The sequence below is a fragment of the Scatophagus argus genome, chromosome 5, assembly GCF_020382885.2.
Source record: "Scatophagus argus isolate fScaArg1 chromosome 5, fScaArg1.pri, whole genome shotgun sequence".
NCBI lineage: Eukaryota > Metazoa > Chordata > Actinopteri > Scatophagidae > Scatophagus > Scatophagus argus.
The window spans coordinates 17,453,362-17,476,814 of record NC_058497.1 but is presented as its reverse complement, the minus strand read 5'-3'; the positions used below and the strand labels follow the sequence as shown (position 1 = coordinate 17,476,814).

General features: G+C 38.3%; 2 protein-coding genes and 2 pseudogenes across 2 annotated transcripts; all 4 read right to left on the bottom strand.

Annotated features, from left to right (window-relative positions):
* Nucleotides 1-782: 782 nt before the first annotated feature.
* Nucleotides 783-5,191, bottom strand: LOC124059606 (extracellular calcium-sensing receptor-like). The gene is made up of 6 exons (XM_046389762.1): nucleotides 4,694-5,191; nucleotides 4,168-4,465; nucleotides 3,206-4,000; nucleotides 2,821-3,048; nucleotides 2,513-2,636; nucleotides 783-2,059 (listed from the first exon to the last, which is right to left on the bottom strand). The coding sequence occupies exons 1-6, from the start codon at nucleotides 4,924-4,926 to the stop codon at nucleotides 1,146-1,148; spliced, it is 2,592 nt and encodes an 863-aa protein (XP_046245718.1). The 5' UTR covers nucleotides 4,927-5,191; the 3' UTR covers nucleotides 783-1,145.
* A 1,403-nt stretch (nucleotides 5,192-6,594) lies between these two features.
* On the bottom strand, nucleotides 6,595-11,097 carry LOC124059607 (extracellular calcium-sensing receptor-like). The gene is made up of 6 exons (XM_046389763.1): nucleotides 10,302-11,097; nucleotides 9,811-10,105; nucleotides 8,813-9,607; nucleotides 8,408-8,635; nucleotides 8,113-8,236; nucleotides 6,595-7,941 (listed from the first exon to the last, which is right to left on the bottom strand). Exons 1-6 carry the CDS (start codon nucleotides 10,532-10,534, stop codon nucleotides 7,034-7,036), a joined length of 2,583 nt encoding a protein of 860 aa, XP_046245719.1. The 5' UTR covers nucleotides 10,535-11,097; the 3' UTR covers nucleotides 6,595-7,033.
* A 1,370-nt stretch (nucleotides 11,098-12,467) lies between these two features.
* On the bottom strand, nucleotides 12,468-18,851 carry LOC124059167 (annotated as a pseudogene).
* A 739-nt stretch (nucleotides 18,852-19,590) lies between these two features.
* Nucleotides 19,591-23,206, bottom strand: LOC124059166 (annotated as a pseudogene).
* Between the last annotated feature and the right edge of the window lie 247 nt (nucleotides 23,207-23,453).

Below are 23,453 nucleotides of genomic sequence, written 5' to 3'. Positions count from 1 at the left end.
TGATGTTTGATCTCTGTGGACCTTCAAAGTAGATGAGATCAGGGAGGGTATTGGGTATTAGTTTATTTTTATTTTTTTAAATGAATATGTTTTAACATAAGCATAGTTATGCTGTACAAAAGGACAGGAATGACAGGAATTTTAGTTTAAAACATTCAAAAATGAATATCATATTAATAACTACTAGCTAGCCAGCTAGCAAGGTGACAGTCTAATAGACCCCCATAATTTCGGCTGGGAAATGTATGCAAGTAGCAAGTTTGTAAAGTATGACATGTTCTTTATTGTTTCATTTTAGTTTATTGTAAACCTTCTGAATTCAAATTTCTGTCTTTTCTGAGCAAAGACAAGCCTCTAAATTAAAAAACATATTTTCCTGACCTTAATCAAAGTATCACTGTTGCCTAAACCTAACCACAGATGGGATTCAAACCCTGAAACAGTTCATAAATGTAGTCTATCGATCAGTGAAAGAAATGTGGTGCAGGCATGGAAGACAGTTGGGCTTAGCATCATGAAAGAAATAAACATTTGTGTCCATGTTCCTGAAAACCTATAGACTGTATTTCATGAATATTTGATAAACCACCATGATAGTATGTTGCACTGTTACACCAAAAAAAGAGCAAGACAGACAGGCTGCAGTGGCGAAACATAGAATGAAATATTATATATTTCAATAAATGTCTCAAATACTATAAAAAATAAACTTAGTCTATCCCTAAAAGAGATAGATGTAATATCACGTAGTGTTGCATTTTTGTACCTCTGAAATTGTCTGAAACATGTTCATTGTTAACTGCGAAATCCTGCTCAGTGTGAAATGATAAAAATGCCCCCAGTAACACAGTTGCTTTCTTGAGTCAGCTCAGCTGGGTGTGTTGAGTCATGACACGGGATCTTTCTTCCCCAGCATAATCAAGAGCCTCAGAATCAGCCTCGAAACTGGATGAACTCTAGAGCTCACTACAGAGCATTAAACACACATTCAACAGAAAAAAGAAATTTATGGTGGTTGAATTCCAGCCTCAGAATACCAAACAAATGGATTTTATTCTGTGATCACAGTTTTTACACACGTGTGTGTGTATATGAATATCCATATAACATATATTGGATAGCATGTGGTACAGTGGTTACAGTTTTCAGAATGATGTTGATGCCACCTTGCCCATCATATTCTTTTTTGTATTCTTCTCTGGTTTTAGTAAGATAATATAACATTTTGGAATAAAAATACAAATCAGCAGTCCAAAACTTGAAGCCAGAATTGCAAATATCTCCACAGCAACACTGAACTTCCCAGGAGAGCTGACATACGCTGGGATAAAAGTGATCCATACTGCACAGAATATCAGCATGCTAAAGGTGATAAATTTGGCTTCATTGAAATTGTCAGGCAGTTTCCGAGCCAGAAAAGCAAGAATAAAACACAACATGGCCAGAAGTCCGATGTACCCAAGCACAGCCCAAAAGCCTACAGCTGAGCCCAGAGCGCACTCTAAGATGATTTTATGCTTGGACTCCTCGAAATTTTTGAAGGGAAAAGGAGGAGAAATTGTTAACCAGAGGACACATATGACAACTTGTATGACAGTGAAACCCAGAACACTGAGTTTCTGCTGTGCAGGCCCAAACCATTTCATCACATTACTACCTGGAAGTGTGGCCCTGAAGGCCATCAACACCACTATTGTTTTCCCCAGAACACAAGAGATACAGAGGACAAAGGTGATGCCAAATGCTGTGTGTCGCAGCATGCAGGACCACTCAGAGGGCCGACCGATGAAGGTCAGGGAACACAGGAAACACAGAGTCAAGGAGAAGAGCAGCAGGAAGCTCAGCTCAGAGTTGTTGGCCCTGACAATAGGAGTCGTCCTGTGTGCGAAGAAAATGAAAGCTACCAGAGCAGTCATGCAAGTTCCGAACAGGGAGGCAGCAGTGAGCAGTGCTCCCATAATCTCTTCATATGATAGAAACTCTGCCTCCTTCTTTACACAGGCATGTCTCCTTTCATCTGACCAGAAGTCAGGGTCACATCTCACACAGGTGATAGAATCTGAAAAAAATAATGTTAATGCAGGTATTACAACTCACTCACTAAATTTGTCTTTTTTGTGCATCAATCTTAAATATTTCCAGTGCCTACAAAAGAGAACCTACATGGTTACCAGATAATATATGTATAATTATATAATTTAATTTTAATTTTATTAAATTTTAAGTTACTTTATTAATCCCAAGCTGGGAAATTACTTCTCTGCATTTAATAGGTACATGCTATTAGCATGAGCTGAATGTCAGTACAAAATATAGGTATTTTTATTCATTTTTGTTCATTGTTTTATTTAGTAATAACAACCATTCTAGTAGTTTGAGAAAAATTATCATGTATTTCTTGTAGGAATTTCCATGTATTTTAGGTCAGATTAGAAAACTATGCCAATTCTCAATGTTGACTTAACAACACAACAACTTTTGAACTTCTGTCTTGGACTAATTATTGCAATACCTGTAATGTTGCTTATTTCTCCCTCTGCACATCTTATACAGTCATAGCAGCAGACAGGCTTTCCTTTCTGCAGAACCTTGCGAGTTCCTGGGGGACATTTCTCACTGCAGACTGACAAAGGCACCTGCATGAACAAAATTATGACAAAAAATAAATGTGCAATTTCTTTTTTTTTTTTTGCTAAGAGGCTGTCATTGCAAGGATTTATATTTTGATGTGTCCAAATCAAGCATTATAATAAAGTAACAATTATTACTAATTAGCAATTATTACATCAAAACAATTGCTGTAATTTTATGGTACTTTACCTGTTGGGAGTTCTGTGCCCAAATTAAAGACTTATTTTGCAGATTCAGCTGTTGGTCGACAGGCAATGATGAATCATGAAAGCCAACTGTGACAAAGTCCACAATGCCATTTTCTGTTGGCTGCCAGTTTATAATTTCATACTTTGCTGCTGGGTCTCCATTCTCATTAAAGTAGACCTCATCTCCTTCCTTTGTTCTGAACCGAATCTTTCTTATGTGCTGTAAAATCTAAGAAGATTTGTGTCAGTGTAAATAATAATGTGACAGACATGGGTAACATAAAGGTCCGATGTCTAAGCAGAATGACAGAATAATTATCTAACAAATATTTTGTAGGTATGTTTTCGTGTAAAAATGATAGTTTATGTATTGTTGTTCAACTCACAGTGAATGGATCTAGCTGCACCTTTGTGTTACATGTTTTATTACAATTGAGAATGGCATGAAGTGCATGGGCCACAGCATAAACTCCTTTATAGACATTGTTAAAGATAGGCATGAGCGACATATCAGTAAAGCTGTTTTGCACTCCAGTCAGTTTTTCTTTTCCAGTGCACTCGCTCTGATTCTCTGCTGATGAATTTGAATTCTTGAACTTACAGCTAAATAATTTCTCCCAAAACTCTGTAAACAATTCATTACTAGATGAGTTGAGTGGCTTCACATCCAACATGAACTCCCTCATGCCGCTGACATGTGCTTTGGGGATGGACAGGCCTATGGCACCATCCAGGATGTGTTGCTTATCCATGGCTGCAGTTTGGGAATCAAAGATCCAGCTCTCACTGCCTACCCACTGGTACCCTGTCAGGTTGTGGTGAGAGAACTCATGAATTACCATATCCATATCCAAGTGGGAGAGGAAAGCAACAATCACCTTTGAAGTGGAAGCCTTGATAATGTCAATTGCCTTTTGTATATTGTCTGGTGGGTCGGTTCTAAAAACAGACACAGAGTACTCCAGACAGATGCCCAGCTGCTGGGCAGCTTCTGTGAATATGGCCATGCCATTATTGCCATAATCATCATTTGTTCTAATAGCTCCAACCCAAGTCCAACCAAAGTGCTTGACCAGCTGGGCCAGGGCTCTGCTCTGGTAGTAGTCACTGGGTATTGTTCTGAGGAAGGATGGGTACTTGGTTTTATCACTGAGACAAGCACACGTCGCAAAGTGGCTGATCTAAAAGAAAGAAATCATATCCCCAGATGAAGAAATAAAAGATTTACAAAACACACCAAACAAACAAATTTAAAAAAACAATCATAAACATTTTTCCATGACCAACTGGAAGAACTACTCACTAATAATTGTTTTTCACAAATACGTTTTCTTTTTCTCTTACCCACCATTGGTATATAAAAGGGTCCTATGACAGTAGCTATTGCCATGCAAGGAGAGGAAGAAGTCTCCCCCATTAAGGCCTGCACTTGGGCAGGTCTGGTACATGCTGCCTCGGACGGTGCATATATCGCTTCATTACCCGTAGCCAAGGCCAGTGCAACCCTGACACCTCTGGCAATCGAGCCACACACATCATAGAGCTTATAGCCCAGAGAGACTCCAGGCAGCAGGTCCGTGCTGTTATTAATCTCTTCTATTGCAAACAGCATAGCCTGGGCAAACTGGAACTCTCTGAAATGCAAACTTAATATCAACAGTTAGAAAATAGCTGAAATTGCAAAAAATTTTGTCCTCAAAATGTAAACAATAGCTTCGTAAATGAACACAATTAAATTGTATACACATACGCATAACAATACACATAACAAGATATATGTCTTACTTTAATGCTCAGTATGATCACCTTTTTTCTGTCTGTTGACTTCTGGTTTGATAATTTAGATAGAACTAGATTTTTATTATTTAATTTACCTGACACATTGCAGTGGCAGTGGTTTGTGCATGTAGGATTCCTGTCTCTCTTTCCATGTGCTATGGAAAGAGAAAAGACCCCCCAGTATAATTTCTCCATCCTTAGATAGTTGGGGATTCTCTGGATCCCCTCTCCACTTGCACACCGGATCCTCAGCTCGAGAAAGAGATGCCACCAACAGTAGGTGTAAGAATGCCCAACTCTTCTCTGGCCATCTCTGTGTGGATGTCATACCGACTAAGACACCTAAACCACTCACCACAAGCCTAAGTCTACCTTAATCTAAATCAGAAGCTAATGCTGATATTTATACATTTCAGAGCAGCATGAACAATGACGATATTACCGCAATGCTTGATTTCTATGGACATACCAGTGTATTGAGAAGAGGGAGGAGCCTAAACACAAAAAGAGTTTTGTGCCTTAGTTTATTCGAAATATCTAAATTATATGTTTTCGCAAACAAACACTCATGTGTACTATACAAAAGGTTTCCTGTTTTTACATTAACATTAAATAATTACTTTGGTGTAAATTGCCATTGAATTCATAATTTCAGTTAAATCACATCATGAAGGAGATGAGAAAATTAGACTTATTAAACTGACTTGAATGCCCCACAACAGTGAAGTTTTATTAAAGATATATAAAAACCATGATTGTAATATCTTGCTGAATTGAACCTGCATGGAAAAAAAGCCAACTGTTCCACTGAAGTCTGTCAAAGTCTTACTTATCCATCAAAATGTGATGGATGATGTGGCTATATTTTTCCCAAAGAGTCATATTGCAACCTTTATCTTGTCCCACCAGTGGAGACAGCTCGATTCTGGCAAATGGGACAACAAGAAACAGCATCCATCCATGAGTATCTTATGTGTTGGGCATTTCCTGTGACCAGGACTTACACTGCGTTGACACATTTTTGGAGACCACCATAAAGTTCTTCAAATGAATTTGTGTACAGGTCCATTGCATTTTGGACTCACTTTTGGATTTCTGAAGCATTTTTTTTGCTTTCTGGTGAAGGATAAAGCCTCATCAGTCAGTGAACCGAAGCAGCAAGCAGGCATTCTGACCACAGATCTGGTGTTTGCACATTGCTCATCTATGACCGATGTATTTGGTGGGTTGATTCAGGTTGGTCCAAGTGTTAAATAACTGAATCTGCAATGTCATATGAGAACAATGACCTGTGGCCTTGTAAAATGGACTTCTGATCAATTTTGATCCTATGTAGGACTTAAGCAGAAAATCATGTAAAATAATTATTTTATATATGTAGAAGTAATTTGAGAAAAAAGATCTGAATTCAATTAATAAAAACAATGTTTTTCCACTGCTACACATAAGAAAAAGCTCTAGACTTGACTTAAACATTCAACTCACAGTCATGCATAAACCTAACCTAACCAAAACAATGAAGGCAACCAGTCGGAGTAAGGTGGGTAAGAGTAAGCAGAAACAACAACATATTTGTGTCCACCTGATAAAGTCCAGTATTCGTTCTCATTTTAGCACTAATTTTAATCACTTCTTTTACCTGCCGTATGACATGATGGAAAAAAACTCACAGCAACTATAATGAAGTGTGTTTATCTGTCATTTCACAGCTGATGACCAATCAGTCTAGATCAGCCAACTGCTTTTAAATGCTATGGACTCAGAACAAGTGCATCATTAGTGAAAGACACACCATCAAGTGGGTAGCCCTGTTGTAATGGAGATGGAAAACCTTGCCATGCTAGGCTGATGTACCAAGTCAAACAATGTCAATCCAAGCAAGCAAGTCTTTGGAAAACCCCCAACAGAGAAAATGTATCTCAGCAGTAGCTTGGCAAGAAATTCTGGACTCTGGGTCCCAAGTGTACTTTAGTGTAGATACAGAGAAGACATAGAAGCTAAATGTGTGGTGACTTTTTAACTTTTTCTTAATAGTAGTGCTGTATTTTAGAAAAATGTGCAGTATGCAGAACATATATTGTCTGCATGGTAGCACTATGTTAACTTGCATTGTCTCAAATAGTACTGCTCATGGCAGTGCTTTGTACAAGTTCTACAACAAGGAGGGAAAAAAACTAAAGCCTCAGGAGACCAAAGGCACCAAGAAAATTAAGCTACAATTGCTTAGTTTTTTTTTAATTCTTATTATTATCACATTACAATTTTAGATCTCGTATGACAATATATTACACTGTATTCAATTCTGTCAGTATGTCACTGTATGTATCTCAGTAATACATCTACAATATAAAATGTCTACTTGTCTACTAATTATTATTTTTTAAAAAAAAGTAATAATGGCACTAAATGCCACCATCATTTTAAAGTTTCCTTACCTATTTTGGTGCCCCCTTCCCCATCATATTCTTTTTCGTATTCTTCTCTGGTTTCAGTAAGATAATATAACATTTTGGAATAAAAATACAAATCAGCAGCCCAAAACTTGAAGCCAGAATAGCAAATATCTCCACAGCAACACTGAACTTCCCAGGAGAGCTGACATACGCTGGGATAAAAGTGATCCATACTGCACAGAATATCAGCATGCTAAAGGTTATAAATTTGGCTTCATTGAAATTATCAGGCAGTTTACGAGCCAGAAAAGCAAGAATAAAACACAACATGGCCAGAAGTCCGATGTACCCAAGCACAGCCCAAAAGCCTACAGCTGAGCCCAGAGCGCACTCTAAGATGATTTTATGCTTGGACTCCTTAAGATTTCTCAGTGGAAAAGGAGGAGAAATTGTTAACCAGAGGACACATATGACAACTTGTATGACAGTGAAACCCAGAACACTGAGTCTCTGCTGTGCAGGACCAAACCATTTCATCACATTACTACCTGGAAGTGTGGCCCTGAAGGCCATCAACACCACTATTGTTTTCCCCAGAACACAAGAGATACAGAGGACAAAGGTGATCCCAAATGCAGTGTGTCGCAGCATGCAGGACCACTCAGAGGGCCGACCGATGAAGGTCAGAGAACACAGGAAACACAGAGTCAAGGAGAAGAGCAGCAGGAAGCTCAGCTCAGAGTTGTTGGCCCTGACAATAGGAGTCTGCCTGTTTCTGAAGAAAATGAAAGCTACAACAGCAGTCATGCATGTTCCAAATAGGGAGGCAGCAGTCAGTAATGCTCCCATAACCTCTTCATATGATAGAAACTCTTCCTCCTTCTTTTCACAGGCATCTCTTCTCTCATTTGACCAGAAGTCAGGGTGGCATCGCACACAATTGTTAGAATCTGAAATATAATATTAAAACAGGTGTTCCTTGCTCAGAATAATTGTCCTTTTTTCTCTTTGTGTTGCTTATTTTTTCGTTACAGTACTGACAGATAATTATACCAGTTTCTAAAATTTGTATGTGAGCATAACTTCATGACTTTGCATGTGATTCATTCAATTAACTACACCTGTAATGTTGCTTATTTCTCCCTCTGCACATCTTATACAGTCATAGCAGCAGACAGGCTTTCCTTTTTGCAGAACCTTACGAGTTCCAGGGGGACATTTCTCACTGCAAACTGACAAAGGCACCTGCATGAACAAAATGACAGTTAAAAAACTGTGTGGGCCACTTTGACGGTGTTGTTCTTGCAAGCATCTTAAACTATTTTTAACCAAAACATAAGTATATCGTGGAGTAACATTAAATTCAAATTAAAGAAAAAAGCAGTTAACAACTACAGTAATCACAAGGTATTTTACCTCTTGTGAGTTCTGTGCCCAAATTAAAGACTTATTTTGAAGATTCAGCTGTTGGTCGGCAGGCGATGATGAATCATGAAAGCCAACTGTAACAAAGTCCACAATGCCATTTTCAGTTGGCTGCCAGTTTATAATTTCATACTTTGCTGCTGGGTCTCCATTCTCATTAAAGTAGACCTCATCTCCTTCCTTTGTTCTGAACCGAATCTTTCTTATGTGCTGTAAAATCTAAGAAGATTTGTGTCAGTGTAAATAATAATGTGACAGACACGGGTAACATAAAGGTCTGATGTCTGAGCAGAATGACAGAAAAAATCAATTTCTTTTGTCAAAATTTAAATGATTTTCTTTGGAAATGTGACTTCATATATAAACTATAATTTAAGACTATCATATTCAACTTACCATAAACGGATCTGGCTGCACCTCTTTGTTACATGTTTGATTACAGCTCAGAATGGTATGAAGTGCGTGGGCCACAGCATACACTCCTTTATAGACATTGTAAAAGATAGGCATGAGCGACATATAAGTGAAGCTGTGGTGCAACTCAGCCACATCTTCATGTCCAGTACACTCAGTCTGGTTTGCTGCTAATGGCTTTGACTGTTTGAACTTACAGCTAAATAAAGTCTCCCAAAACTCTGTAAACAATTCATTACTAGATGAGTTGAGTGGCTTCACATCCAACATGAACTCTCTCATGCCACTGACATGTGCTTTGGGGATGGACAGGCCTATGGCACCATCCAGAATGTGATGCTTGTCCATGGCTGCAGTTTGGGAATCAGAGATCCAGCTCTCACTGCCTACCCACTGGTACCCTGTCAAATTGTGGTAAGACAACTCATGTATTAGTACATCCATGTCCTTGTGGGAGAGGAAAGCAACAATCACCTTGGAAGTGGAAGCTCTGATAACGTCAATTATCTTTTGTATTTTGTCTGGTGGATCTGTTCTAAAGACAGACACAGAGTACTCCAGACAGATGCCCAGCTGCTGGGCAGTTTCTATGAATGTGGCCATGCCATTATTGCCATAATCATCATTTGTTCTTATCGCTCCAACCCAAGTCCAACCAAAGTGCTTGACCAGCTGGGCCAGGGCTCTGCTCTGGTAGTAGTCACTGGGTATTGTTCTGAGGAAGGATGGGTACTTGGTTTTATCACTGAGACAAGCACAAGTAGCAAAGTGGCTGATCTAAAAGAAAAAAAAAAATCATATCCCAAGATTATACAGTATATATATACATATATATATATATATATATATATAATATTTTCACACCACACTACAGATCTTTTGACCCTTGACCAGTTGGCAGAATTACAGAATAAAATAAAAAATAAAACAATAATAACCAAAAATATATTTTTCACAAGTATTTACCAATCTTAACCCACCATTGGGATATGGAAAGGTCCGATGACAGTAGCTATAGCCATACAAGGAGAGGACGAGGTTTCTCCCATAATAGCCTGCACTTGGGAAGATCTGGTGCATGCCTCAGAGGGAGCAAATACCATTTCATTACCATTAATCAAGGACAGTGCAACTCTCACACCTCTGGCAATGGTGGCACAGGCATCATAGATCTTGTACCCCAGATAGATGCCAGGCAGTAGATCTGTGCTGTTATTAATTTCCTCTATGGCAAAGAGCATAGCCTGAGCAAACTGGAACCCTCTGAAATTTAAACTTGATGCAGAAAATTATAAATCTTGACATTAATAAACAATTTCTCCTCAACACAGAAACAATACTACAGTAAATTAAAACATTTGATAGTATTTACAGACACAACACATTTGAACTCAGTCTGATACCTCTTTTTTATCTACTCACTTCTTCACAGCTATTTTAAATCTAATTAGATGTCTATGGTATAATTTACCTGGTGCATTGCAGTGGCAGTGGTTTGTGCATGTAGGTATCTTGTCTGTCTGTCCACTTGCTGTGGAAGGAGAAGATTCCCCCCAACATAATGTCTCCATGTTTAGATAGCTGGGGATTTTCTGGATCCCCTCTCTGCCTGCACACCACCTCCTCAGCCTGAGAGAAAGATGCCACCAACAACAGTTGTAAGAGTGCCCAACTCTGCTCTGGCCACCTCTCAGTGGACATCATATCATCTAAGAAAACTAAACTACTGTGTGATGAATCAAAAGCTTGCACTGGAATTTATACATTTTTGGAGCAGCGTAAAAAAATAATTGATTGAACAATGATGTTTGATCTCTCTGGGCTTGGAGGGTGGGGCAAGAGGAGTGTGGTTCCCAAACAGAAATAGATAAGTGTCTTGTCTATTGTAAACATCTTTATTCTATGTGTAACTGAAATATTCATTTGTGCTATAAAAATGGTTTTCTCCATTTACATCAAAGGTTTGCAGGATTGTGTAAACGTAATGTAAAAACTCACATAAAAATAATCCCTCTCAATCATCACTTGTGACTGACTAGAATTTCTTCTTTTTTAATATTTGGGGCATTTGGGAAATGTCTGGATGTTAACCTTATAAAGTTGATATGGTCATTATATTGGTAATTACATGCCAGTTTTTACACATTAAGCAGACAAGGAGCAAGATTATTTATTTGGACATGTGTTTGGGTCAATTTGATGAATGCAAGTCGGATATTCACTCTCATTTTAGCTTTCTACCAACTAATTGCCAATTGCTTGCTTTTTAAATTGTTAACTATTTTTTCTGGGAAATGTAGATACAGGCTTTCTTTGTTTGTTTTTATTTGCTTTTTTGCTAAGAGCAGCCTGTTCTGTTCTGGTTAGTGGGAAAGGTGAGTCAGAACAACAAATTGTGGTTTATAACCCACAACTGTAAGTTAAGGTTGAATTGTGCTTGCATTTAAGGGAAGGACAGTGTACAGTGCCATCTTGTACAAGGATCATGATCATAACTTTAAGGCTACTGAGGGACAAGAAAATGTCAGTTAGATGAGGGTGAGGTAGCAGGAGTAGGAATGTAAAAAAGGCATATAGTCAAGGCACATCGGGGCAGTGCAATGTTTGACGGGTTAGTGTTAGGGCTAGGGTTAGGGTTGGGGTTAGATCCAAATAAACAGACTCAGGTTGACAAGTAGGCAGGTTAAGGTACAGGTAGTCAGATAAGCAGTCAAACAGGCACAGGTGGCTCAAAAGCAAAGAAGCATGTTAACAAAGAAACTAGAATGTTTTCCATCCATGTTTTTAATATGGGGAGAACGTCCACTTCAGAAAGAACTGTATTTCATTGTAGATCCCAACTGAAGTGCAAAGACCTCGACTGATTTACAGTCAGAAGCAACACTAGGGATGCTAAATCCAGATAACCAAACCACTAGCAAACAGTAATCCCTGAGAATATAACTCTGTTCGAATGCCTATGAAGACGATAAGGCAAGCTGAAGCAAAACCTACATTCTAAATGCAGCTTTTGGGAATGGAATAAATATAACAACACAAAATTGGAATATGATTAACTGGGTTGTGCACATAAGCCCCGGTATGGAACGCTGTCCTCCAAAGAGTGGTTCAGATGAAGTTTCATGATGTTGCCATTCAGTCTCAAGTGAAAGGTTTCATCAGTCTTGAACTTGTGGCATCATGGACAAGAGGATGCCAAAAAGAGCATGCGTTTAAGTTGAGGCTTATCCTGACAAGAGATCAAGTTCACCTGACCAAAGTGCACCAAGTGCCATCATTGCTACTAGTGAGAGATTCTACAACAGCAAAGATTTACTCACCAGCTATGCCTAAAGCAAGACTGAAGAGTGTTTTGATGCTCTTGGGGTAACTACTATGTTTTCAAAACCTGAGCAACAGTCTGGTTATTGACGGGTTCCCAGTTGATGACAAAGACAACAAACAGACAACAGTCATTACCAAATGGGTATGAGCAGTGCATGAAATCCTGGACTGACTTGCATTGGTCCTTGCTTAGGTCTCCATAGCTATGGATTGAAGCTGAAGCCATTTAAATGTCATTTGCTTCAAAAATATATATATATATATGTTTCATTTTCAAACTTCTGGAATGGTCTGAAATGTATTAATTACATGTGATAGCAGCCCCTAAAATAGTATTGCCCTACTCCAGTCCTCAGGTTGGACCAATCAGGACTCAAGCCCCAGGAGACCAGAGGAAACTGAGCAAGTAAACCAAGGATGATTTTGAAACAATTTTACAAACTGCATTAAATGTGATGACATCAGTAAGGAATTATATAATAGACATGTATATTTGTTTGTTCTTAGCTCAAGTAGTAGAGCAGGCTGTCCAGTGTTCATACAGTTCAAGTTCATTACTTGGCTCTTCCTGTCCACATGTCTAATGTCATTTTTACACCAAACTCAGCGTGTATATGCGGGTATTTGTAATGTGGCTAAAACCACAAAAACACACAATTGACTTTCTCATTGCTAGGAGATGAATTTTCCCCTTTTTTTCTGCTGTGTCAATTTCAACATTACTAACTCGTTGGAAAACAGGGAACAGTAGGAAGCTAAATGGAGGCCAATGACAATGTTACGGTAGTTTCTTTTTTAAAAATATCTTTTACTTCAGCCTTTCTTTTAAACTCAAAGTTTACTGAATAATGTTTGACCACTGCTTCACCAGAGATGGATGGACAAGTAGTAATACTAATGCCCAGAACTTCATCATGCATTGAGACATTGTTCGAGAAAAGGTCATTTGTTACGATGTGGGTTGAGCGTAAAAAATTGTGAATCTATTTCCATTGCTGCTGCACTTTCCTACTGAACACAAAACCCAGATGTTAGTGGTTGTTAGTGGAGTTTTTTTGCACGGTGTGAAAAGGGTTTAAGTGCTTTTGAGCAGGACACTGAACCCCAGTTGTCCGCCTATGGTCAAGTCAATACTTTGCAGATGTGTGAGAATGTGGCATTAATAAATGATTGATGTGACTGTATTAAATTTATTATTTGCTTTCATCTTGACATACTATGTTACAAGTAAAGAGCTTTATAGTGCAAAAAATTACATTACTAGAATGCAAGTCTCCAGCAAAAGATAGATGTCAACTTGAGAGTCTGGTCAACAATTTATCATGTTAAAATTTCAATGTACTGTAATGCCTTTGCCACGATAATATTTTAAGTTTTCAAAATGCTTTTGGTGCCCCTTTCCCCATCATATTCCTTTTTGTATTCTTCTCTGGTTTCAGTAAGATGATATAACATTTTGGAATAAAAATGCAAATCAGCAGTCCAAAACTTGAAGCCAGAATTGCAAATATCTCCACAGCAACACTGAACTTCCCAGGAGAGCTGACATACGCTGGGATAAAAGTGATCCATACTGCACAGAATATCAGCATGCTAAAGGTGATAAATTTGGCTTCATTGAAATTATCAGGCAGTTTCCGAGCCAGAAAAGCAAGAATAAAACACAACATGGCCAGAAGTCCGATGTACCCAAGCACAGCCCAAAAGCCTACAGCTGAGCCCAGAGCGCACTCTAAGATGATTTTGTCCTTGAACTCCTTAAAATTCTTAAAGGGAAAAGGAGGAGAAATTGTTAACCAGAGCACACATATGACAACTTGTACAACAGTGAAACCCAGAACACTGAGTTTCTGCTGTGTAGGCCCAAACCATTTCATCACATTACTACCTGGAAGTGTGGCCCTGAAGGCCATCAACACCACTATTGTTTTCCCCAGAACACAAGACATACAGAGGACAAAGGTGATCCCAAAAGCAGTGTGTCGCAGCATGCAGGACCACTCAGAGGGCCGACCGATGAAGGTCAAAGAACACAGGAAACACAGAGTCAAGGAGAAGAGCAGCAGGAAGCTCAGCTCAGAATTGTTGGCCCTGACAATCGGAGTTTTCCTATGTTTGAAGAAAATGAAAGCTACCAGAGCAGTCATACATGTTCCAAACAGGGAGGCTGCAGTGAGCAGTGCTCCCATAACCTCTTCATAAGATAGAAACTCTGCATCCTTCTTTACACAGGCATCTCTTCTCTCATTTGACCAGAAGTCAGGGTCACATCTCACACAGGCGATAGAATCTGAAAAAAAAAGCAAAATGCAGGGTTTCGACATGCACAATGAATCAGTCTTTTTGTGTCCATGTTGTATCTTGTCTATTCCTGTGAAACAAAAATTACGGATTGCTAGATAATAAATGGATAACTTCATTAGATGTTGCCATCATGAATGTTTTGGAGCTGTTAAGTAAAACATAGATAGATAGATACTTTATTGAGCATAAAGTCAAAGTACAGTATAAAATATATTATTTTTTGACTCATTTATTTTATTTCTTAATAACTATAAACACTATAACTTTTTGTTTCTTAAAAAGTGTGATGATTTTTCAAATGTCACTTCCCACTGTTTCATACACTAAAATACCAAAATTATTTGAATGCTCAAAAACTGACGAGGAGATGAGAAAATACTTTTGATCTTTTAGTAATTTGAGGGACCCTTCAGTTAATTCTTATCTTTTTACAGATAGTATCATTGCAGCATTAATTTACATACAACAATCAAGATGGTGGTACATGCACGAGGTTCTACATCTCTCTGTATTCTGCAAATTTTTAGTTGTCTGCCTGTTTATTTCAGGTGTGTTCACTGAAAACAGGATTGCTTACATATGATACAGCTGACAATATCTTTTCGATTTATTGATGAATAAAGTATTCCATCTGAAGAAAAGTAGTTGAGAAAGTATTTGAAAGTACTAAGCATTTGAATACATTTTGAGAACTTTTCAGTGATAATTGCTGGGTTCAGCTTCTTAAATGTAAGGATTTGCTTCTTTTCTCATTTAAAATAATAAATTAATTCGTCTTTCAGGGTTTTGGACTTTTGGTTAGACAAAGGAAGGCATAAAGAGTTAGAGATCTTGGGCAAATGGCCTGGAGGTTGGAGAACAAGGGAACGAGAGGCTGGAGGTGTGCAGCCTCAGGGCAGGACAGTGGTGGAACCCCAGACCTAAGATGCACAACAATTGTTTTGAATGTTATTATACCTGTGATATTGCTTATTTCTCCCTCTGCACATCTTATACAGTCATAGCAGCAGACAGGCTTTCCTTTCTGCAGAACCTTGCGAGTTCCTGGCAAACATTTCTCACTGCAAACTGACAAAGGCACCTGTATGAACAAAATGACATTCATTGAAAAATCTATTTTCATTCACTATGACAAAGGTGTTGTCTTTGCAAACATCCATTATAAGTGCAAGGATGGCAAGTAAACACCGATGATATAATAAAAATACCTAATAACTTATGCAGTTATAAAAATTCAAATAGATTGTCATTAATAACTATAGTGATCAAATTGTGGCTTACCTGTTTTGAGTTCTGTGCCCAAATTAAAGACTTATTTTGAAGATTCAGCTGTTTGTCTGCAGTTAACGATGAATCGTGAAGACCAACTGTAACAAAGTCCACAACGCCACTTTTTGTTGGCTGCCAGTTTATAATTTCATACTTTGCTGCTGGGTCTCCATTCTCATTAAAATAAACCTCATCTCCTTCCTTTGTTTTGAAGTGAATATTTCTTATGTGCTGCAAAATCTACAAAGGTATAAAGTACGATCAATGTAGATCACTTTCTTAAAATCGCTTTTATTGTCTCAACAGTATGAGAGACCATTTGTTTCAAAAAATAAATTAACTTTTTTAAAGAGGCTTCAGTGTGTAGGACTTCTGGAGGTGAGGTTGCAGATTGCAACTAACATTGAACTTTTCATGTAGAAACTGTAATTTAAGTCATTGGTGTTCAACTCACCTTAAATGGATCTAGTTGTCCCTGGTTGTTACATGTTTTATTACAGCTGAGAATACTATGAAGTGCGTGGGCCACAGCATACACTCCTTTATAGACATTATTGAAGATAGGCATGAGTGACATATCAGTGAAGCTGTTATGCACACCATTCAAGTCTTCATGTCCAGTACATTGACTCTGATTCTCCGCCAATGATGTTGATTTCTTGAACTTACAGCTGAATAAAGTCTCCCAAAACTCTGTAAACAATTCATTACTAGATGAATTGAGTGGTTTCACATCCAACATGAACTCTCTCATGCCACTGACATGTGCTTTGGGGATGGACAGGCCTATGGCACCATCCAGAATGTGATGCTTGTCCATGGCTGCAGTTTGGGAATCCAAGATCCAGCCTTCACTGCCTACCCACTGATACCCTGTCAGGTTGTGTTGAGACAACTCATGTATAAGGACATCCATGTCCATGTGGGAGAGGAACGCAACAATCACCTTGGAAGTGGAAGCTTTGATAATGTCTATGATCTTTTGTATTTTGTCTAGTGTATCTGTTCTAAAGAAAGGCACAGAGTACTCCAGACATACACCCAGCTGCTGGGCAGCTTCTGTAAATGTGGCCATGCCATTATTGCCATAATCATCATTTGTTCTAATCGCTCCAACCCAAGTCCAACCAAAGTGCTTGACCAACTGGGCCAAAGCTCTGCTCTGGTAGTAGTCACTGGGTATTGTTCTGAGGAAGGATGGGTACTTGGTTTTATCACTGAGACAAGCACAAGTTGCAAAGTGGCTGATCTGAGGTAAAAAAAAAACAAAAAAAAAAACAAGACAAAACAAAACAAACAACAACAATAAAAAAAATAAAAAACAAGGACCCAGGGAAAAGTATAGAAAGAGTGTAAAAGTATACAACATAAAGCATTTGCACAGCACATCATATTTTTACAACCCCTTTGCTATGAGCAGCTGAAGAATTACAGGATATTTTTTTATAGAAATTTAACTTGATTTTTAAAAATCTTACTCACCAGTGGGATATCGAAAGGTCCGATGACAGTAGCTATGGCCATGCAAGGAGAGGATGAGGTTTCTCCCATAATAGCCGGCACTTGGGCAGGTCTGGTACATGCTGTCTGAGAGGGAGCAGCTACCACTTCATTACCATTAATCAAGGCCAGTGAGACCCTCACACCTCTGGCAATGGAGCCACAGGCATCATAGAGTTTATAGCCCAAAGAGATGCCAGGCAATAAACTTGTGCTGTTATTAATTTCCTCAATGGCAAAGAGCATAGCCTGGGCAAACTGGAACCCTCTGAAATTCAAACTTCATGCCAACACATATAAAAAGCTATATTTTTTTGTTGCACAGTAATTGAAAGCAGTTGATACACAATATAATATGTTTCTTATTTAGGTAATCATTTTGAACACCTTTTCTTAACCTGTCTCGTATGCATCTTCCATAATGAATTTAAAATATATATAATAGGATGTTTCTGTTATTTTCTTTCAAATTTAAATAGATTTCTGTTAAATTTGTATAATTTACCTGGTGCATTGCAGTGGCAGTGGTTTGTGCATGTAGGTGTCCTGTATATCTTTCCAGCTGCTGTGAAAAGAGAAGATTCCTCCCAGAATAATGTCTCCATCTTTAGATAGCTGGGGATTTTCTTGATCTCCTCTTCGCCTGCACACCGACTCCTCGGCCTGAGAAACAGATGCCACCAACAGCAGCTGCAAGAGAGCCCAACCCTGCTCTGGCCACTTGTGTGTGGACATCATACAGTCTGGGAGAGCCAAACCACTGGGTGCTCTCAGAAGTATGTTCATGTAAATCAAAAGCTTGTGGCTGGTATTTATACATTTTTGCTGCAGCATAAAAATAATGGAACAGTGATGTTTGATCTCTTAGGACCATTGGGGTGGGTAAGACAAGGAAGATAACCAAACAGAAAATAAAGAACCAATAGTTAGCTGTATGTTTTTCTTCCATATGTTACTATTGGAACATTATGGTGGTACAATTTATATGTCACAAAATAATAGACAAAATATTTTTTTTTTCTCCAAATAATAAATATATCAGGATTTGCAGGATAAATTTATTTCAATTATTTATTTTGGACGGGGAATCTTTAAAGATGGAATTTAATAGACATTCCTGGGGAAAAAAATAAAAGTAATGCAAACTACCGCATGTTAATCAGCTAGCCTTGGCCCATCTTATCTCGTAGTGCCACTTTGTACCTCAACTAAGGACATCATGACATCATATTTCCCTTTTTCTGAACTAAATTTAGCTCATTTGTCTTTAATTCATCGTATAACACACTTCAGATTCAGGGGCATCTTTGTTTGTTTTTCCACAGACTCTGGTTTGGTTGAAATAAAAGGGTAACAAGGTACTTTGCATGTTTTTAGTAGAATTCTGTGCTTTTTAGTCCACCTTGCGTGCTTATGTGGTTTACCTGAATTGCTGTGTCTTGTCATATGTGTCTCTATTTTTAATCACTTGGTTTGCCTTAAAATACTGATGTGATTTCTTTAATAGACAAACTCAAGTATGTTATGACCTCTGAAAAGTCAGATGTCCAACTGCAGCCACTTATTATAAGATGCGCAACAGGCGCACATAAGAGTTGTAGCTGGAGCTTAAGGCTCATGGCCCCAGGGCCTAAGGCTCAATACACCGTCTCCACAAGACATGAGTTAAAACATATATATATTCATAAATGTATTTTATATTTTTATATACCTGGGCATGAGGGAGGACAGGACTTGGGCATTTTATTGTGATTTTAACCATAGACTGTATATGAAATAAAGAATGAATCTACCATGATGTCCATGATACCATACCATGATACCATGATACACTTGTCTTGGGACTGGTTTGGCATTACAGCCACCATCATCTTGATTTTTGGAGCCAAAAGTGACCATATTTGGAGGGTTGCACAAAGAAAGATGCATATTGCTATGCCTGTATTCTACATCTCTATTCTTTGTGAATGCAAGGAATATATTCATGAAATTTTGTAAAACTTAGTTCAGATGTCAACTTGGACTCGAGACTGACAGTTCGGTGGTCAAAGGTCAAGCTACTGTGTCCTCACATCAGTCCAATTCTCATTATCATGATATTTCAGGAATGTCTTGAGGGCCAATCAATACATGACAACTGCTGAGTCACTTGAGCAAAAGAATGAATGCCAATTGTACCCTTTGCCACTGAGAGCGAAAAGGGTTTACGTGTCTTTCAGCAAGACACTGAACCTCAATTCTTTGCCAATGGTCAGGTCAATACCTGGTGGTGTGTGAAAATTTATCATTGATAAATGACTGATATGATGGTATATTATATTTGATGAATGCTTTCATCTTACATGCTATGTTACAAGAGCAAGTCTCCAATAAAAAGAAGACAGATGTCAACAGGACAGTCTGGTTAACAATTTATTAGGTAAAACTTGTGCTGTAACGTCTTTCACAATGGTTTTGATGATGCCCCCTTTCCCATCATATTCTTTTTCGTATTCTTCTCTGGTTTCAGTAAGATAATATAACATTTTGGAATAAAAATACAAATCAGCAGTCCAAAACTTGAAGCCAGAATTGCAAATATCTCCACAGCAACACTGAACTTCCCAGGAGAGCTGACATACGCTGGGATAAAAGTGATCCATACTGCACAGAATATCAGCATGCTAAAGGTTATAAATTTGGCTTCATTGAAATTATCAGGCAGTTTACGAGCCAGAAAAGCAAGAATAAAACACAACATGGCCAGAAGTCCGATGTACCCAAGCACAGCCCAAAAGCCTACAGCTGAGCCCAGAGCGCACTCTAAGATGATTTTGTCCTTGAACGTCTCAAAATTCTTAAAGGGAAAAGGAGGAGAAATTGTTAACCAGAGGACACATATGACAACTTGTACGAAAGTGAAACCCAGAACACTGAGTTTCTGCTGTGCAGGCCCAAACCATTTCATCACATTACTACCTGGAAGTGTGGCCCTGAAGGCCATCAACACCACTATTGTTTTCCCCAGAACACAAGAGATACAGAGGACAAAGGTGATGCCAAATGCAGTGTGTCGCAGCATGCAGGACCACTCAGAGGGCCGACCAATGAAGGTCAGGGAACACAGGAAACACAGAGTCAAGGAGAAGAGCAGCAGGAAGCTCAGCTCAGAGTTGTTGGCCCTGACAATAGGAGTCTGTCTGTTTCTGAAGAAAATGAAAGCTACAACAGCAGTCATACATGTTCCAAATAGGGAGGCAGCAGTGAGCAGTGCTCCCATAATCTCTTCATATGATAGAAACTCTGCTTCCTTCTTTACACAGGCATGTCTCTCCTCATTTGACCAGAACTCATGGTGGCATCGCACACAGGTGATGGAATCTGAAAAAAAAAAACCAACATAAATATTAATGTAGACATTAGACATACTCATTGAACCTGTATTTTTTTATGTCCATGTTACGTCTTTTGTATTCCTGTGAGACAGATATATATATTTATATTAGGTATATATTTTCAAAATATAGATAAAGCCTTATTATTATTTTTCTCAACAAAACATGCACTTTTCTGTTTTTTGAAAGTCAGTTTTGACTGCTGTAACACAAACACAATTTCATTCACTCTCAGTCCATTTACTGCATTTACTTTATATTGTTGGTCTCTTTGTAATTTGACTGACCTCATCATTTAAGGTCATACATACATTATACATTTCCCCAACATCTTACAAGTCCAATGAATGTGAACATAGAAGTCTGAGATTCAACGAGTTCAAAGCATTAAACTTTTCACTGTTGATAAATTTTTATCAACATTAACATCACTGTCAATCTAAATACACTTGTGTGACAAAAAATATTGACACTAGGGCTTTAACCTTGATGTGATTTCCATGACTGTCTAAATTTATGTAGGTAATTTAAACCTCATGTATCACTATCTATTTAGAAAATGTGATGATTTGATGTCTGAATTATATAGATTCTGAGATCACTTTAATCATTACATAATCATTATGTGAAACCTGTCAGAACTCCACAAATGCATTTTGAGATGATAAAACTATGAATTAATTTTTGCTTTGTCTTGCATTAAATATTACTACACCTGTGATGTTGCTTATTTCTCCCTTTGCACATCTTATGCAGTCATAGCAGCAGACAGGCTTTCCTTTCTGCAGAACCTTGCGAGTTCCTGGGGGACATTTCTTGTTGCAAACTGACAAAGGCACCTGCATGAAAAGACATGTATTCACTTTGTCAAGGTGCTACCTCTGCAAGCATTTTACTTTGCAGACGCTGACTCCAAAATTGACAATACAGTCACAATAATAGTTTTTACATATATTTATAGATATATATTCATCACAGTTCAAATAAAATGTATTTTCCAATTACAGTGATCACATGATAGTTTACCTCTTGTGAGTTTTGCGCCCAAATTAAAGACTTATTTTGCAGATTCAGCTGTTGGTCTGCAGGTAAAGACGCATCATGAAACCCAACTGTGACAAAGTCCACGAAGCCATTTTCTCTTGGCTGCCAGTTTATAATTTCATACTTTGCTACTGGGTCTCCATTCTCATCAAAGTAAACCTCATCTCCTTCCTTTGTTTTGAAGTGAATATTTCTTATGTGTTGTAAAACCTAAGATTTGAATCATCCCAGATTGTTAGCTGGCATATTTTAGGGTTATTGTCTCAACAGCATGATAGACAGTCTGCAACCTTTTAAAAAATGTAATCATTTTATTTGTTAATATAAAAACTTAGTATGTACGTCTATGATGTTCAACTCACCGTGAATGGATCTAGCTGCACCTTTTTGTTGCATGTTTTATTACATCCGAGAACACTGTGAAGTGCGTGGGCCACAGCATACACTCCTTTATAGACATTGTAAAAGATAGGCATGAGCGACATATCAGTGAAGCTGTTCTGCAGCCCAGTCACATCTTCATGTCCAGTACACTGACTCTGATTCTCTGCTGATGAATTTGAATGCTTAAACTTACAGTTAAATAATTTCTCCCAAAACCCTGCAAACAATTCATTTCTTGATGAACTGAGTGGCTTCACATTCAAGATGAACTCTCTCATGCCACTGACTTGTGCTTTGGGGATGGACAGGCCTATGGCACCATCCAGAATGTGATGTTTATCCATGGCTGCAATTTGTGAATCCAAGATCCAGCCTTCACTGCCTACCCACTGGTACCCTGTCATGTTGTGAGGAGACAACTCATGTATAAGGACATCCATGTCCATGTGGGAGAGGAAAGCAACGATCACCTTGGAAGTGGAAGTCTTGATAATATCAATTATCTTCTGTATTTTGTCTGGTGGATCTGTTCTAAAGACAGACACAGAGTACTCCAGACAGATGCCCAGCTGCTGGGCAGCTTCTGTAAATGTGGCCATGCCATTATTGCCATAATCATCATTTGTTCTAACAGCTCCAACCCAAGTCCAACCGAAGTGCTTAACCAACTGGGCCAGAGCTCTGCTCTGGTAGTAGTCACTGGGTATTGTTCTGAGGAAGGATGGGTACTTGGTTTTATCACTGAGGCAAGCACAAGTAGCAAAGTGGCTGATCTAAAAGAAAAACAAAAAAGATATTCTCAGCTTAAAATGTATATTACAGATTTACATAACACACTATTTTTGTAAAACCTTTTTTACAGAAAAAGGATTATTTTTCAAATATGTAATTTCTTTTTTCCTTTCTTACCCACCAGTGGAATATGAAAAGGTCCTATGACAGTAGCTATTGCCATGCAAGGGGAAGAAGAGGTCACTCCCAAAAGAGCCTGCACTTGGACAGGCTGATTACATGGTTCTTCAGAGGATGCAAATGCCATGTCATTACCATTAGCTGAGGCCAGTGCAACCTTCACTCCTCTGGCGATAGAGCCACAGACGTCAAAGAGCTTATATCCCAAAGAGATACCAGGCAGCAAGTCTGTGCTGTTATTAATTTCCTCTATTGCAAAGAGCATAGCCTGGGCATACTGGAACCCTCTGAAATTCAGACTTGATGAGGACAGTTAAGTTATTTGATGGTATTGCACATAAAATGTGATAAAAAAGTTCAATGATTTTAGTATTGTGATCAATTTTTTTGTACCGGTTTTATAACTTTACTCACTTTCTCTTTGATATTTGAAATCTAAATATACTTTACCTGGTGCATTGCAGTGGCAGTGGTTTGTGCATGTAGGTATCCTTTCTCTCTTTCCAGCTGCT

What these genes read in the sequence shown, in the direction of transcription:
- LOC124059606 (XM_046389762.1), bottom strand. Translation starts at nt 4,926, where the DNA reads ATGACATCCACACAGAGATGGCCAGAGAAGAGTTGGGCATTCTTACAC. An exon ending in CTGCCACTGCAATGTGTCAG is followed by an intron (nt 4,466 to 4,693) that starts GTAAATTAAATA and finishes GTTGATATTAAG; the next exon opens with TTTGCATTTCAGAGAGTTCC. An exon ending in GACCCTTTTATATACCAATG is followed by an intron (nt 4,001 to 4,167) that starts GTGGGTAAGAGA and finishes TCTTTCTTTTAG; the next exon opens with ATCAGCCACTTTGCGACGTG.
- LOC124059607 (XM_046389763.1), bottom strand. Translation starts at nt 10,534, where the DNA reads ATGATGTCCACTGAGAGGTGGCCAGAGCAGAGTTGGGCACTCTTACAA. An exon ending in CTGCCACTGCAATGCACCAG is followed by an intron (nt 10,106 to 10,301) that starts GTAAATTATACC and finishes TTCTGCATCAAG; the next exon opens with TTTAAATTTCAGAGGGTTCC. An exon ending in AGAAATAAGCAACATTACAG is followed by an intron (nt 7,942 to 8,112) that starts GTGTAGTTAATT and finishes ATTATATTTCAG; the next exon opens with ATTCTAACAATTGTGTGCGA.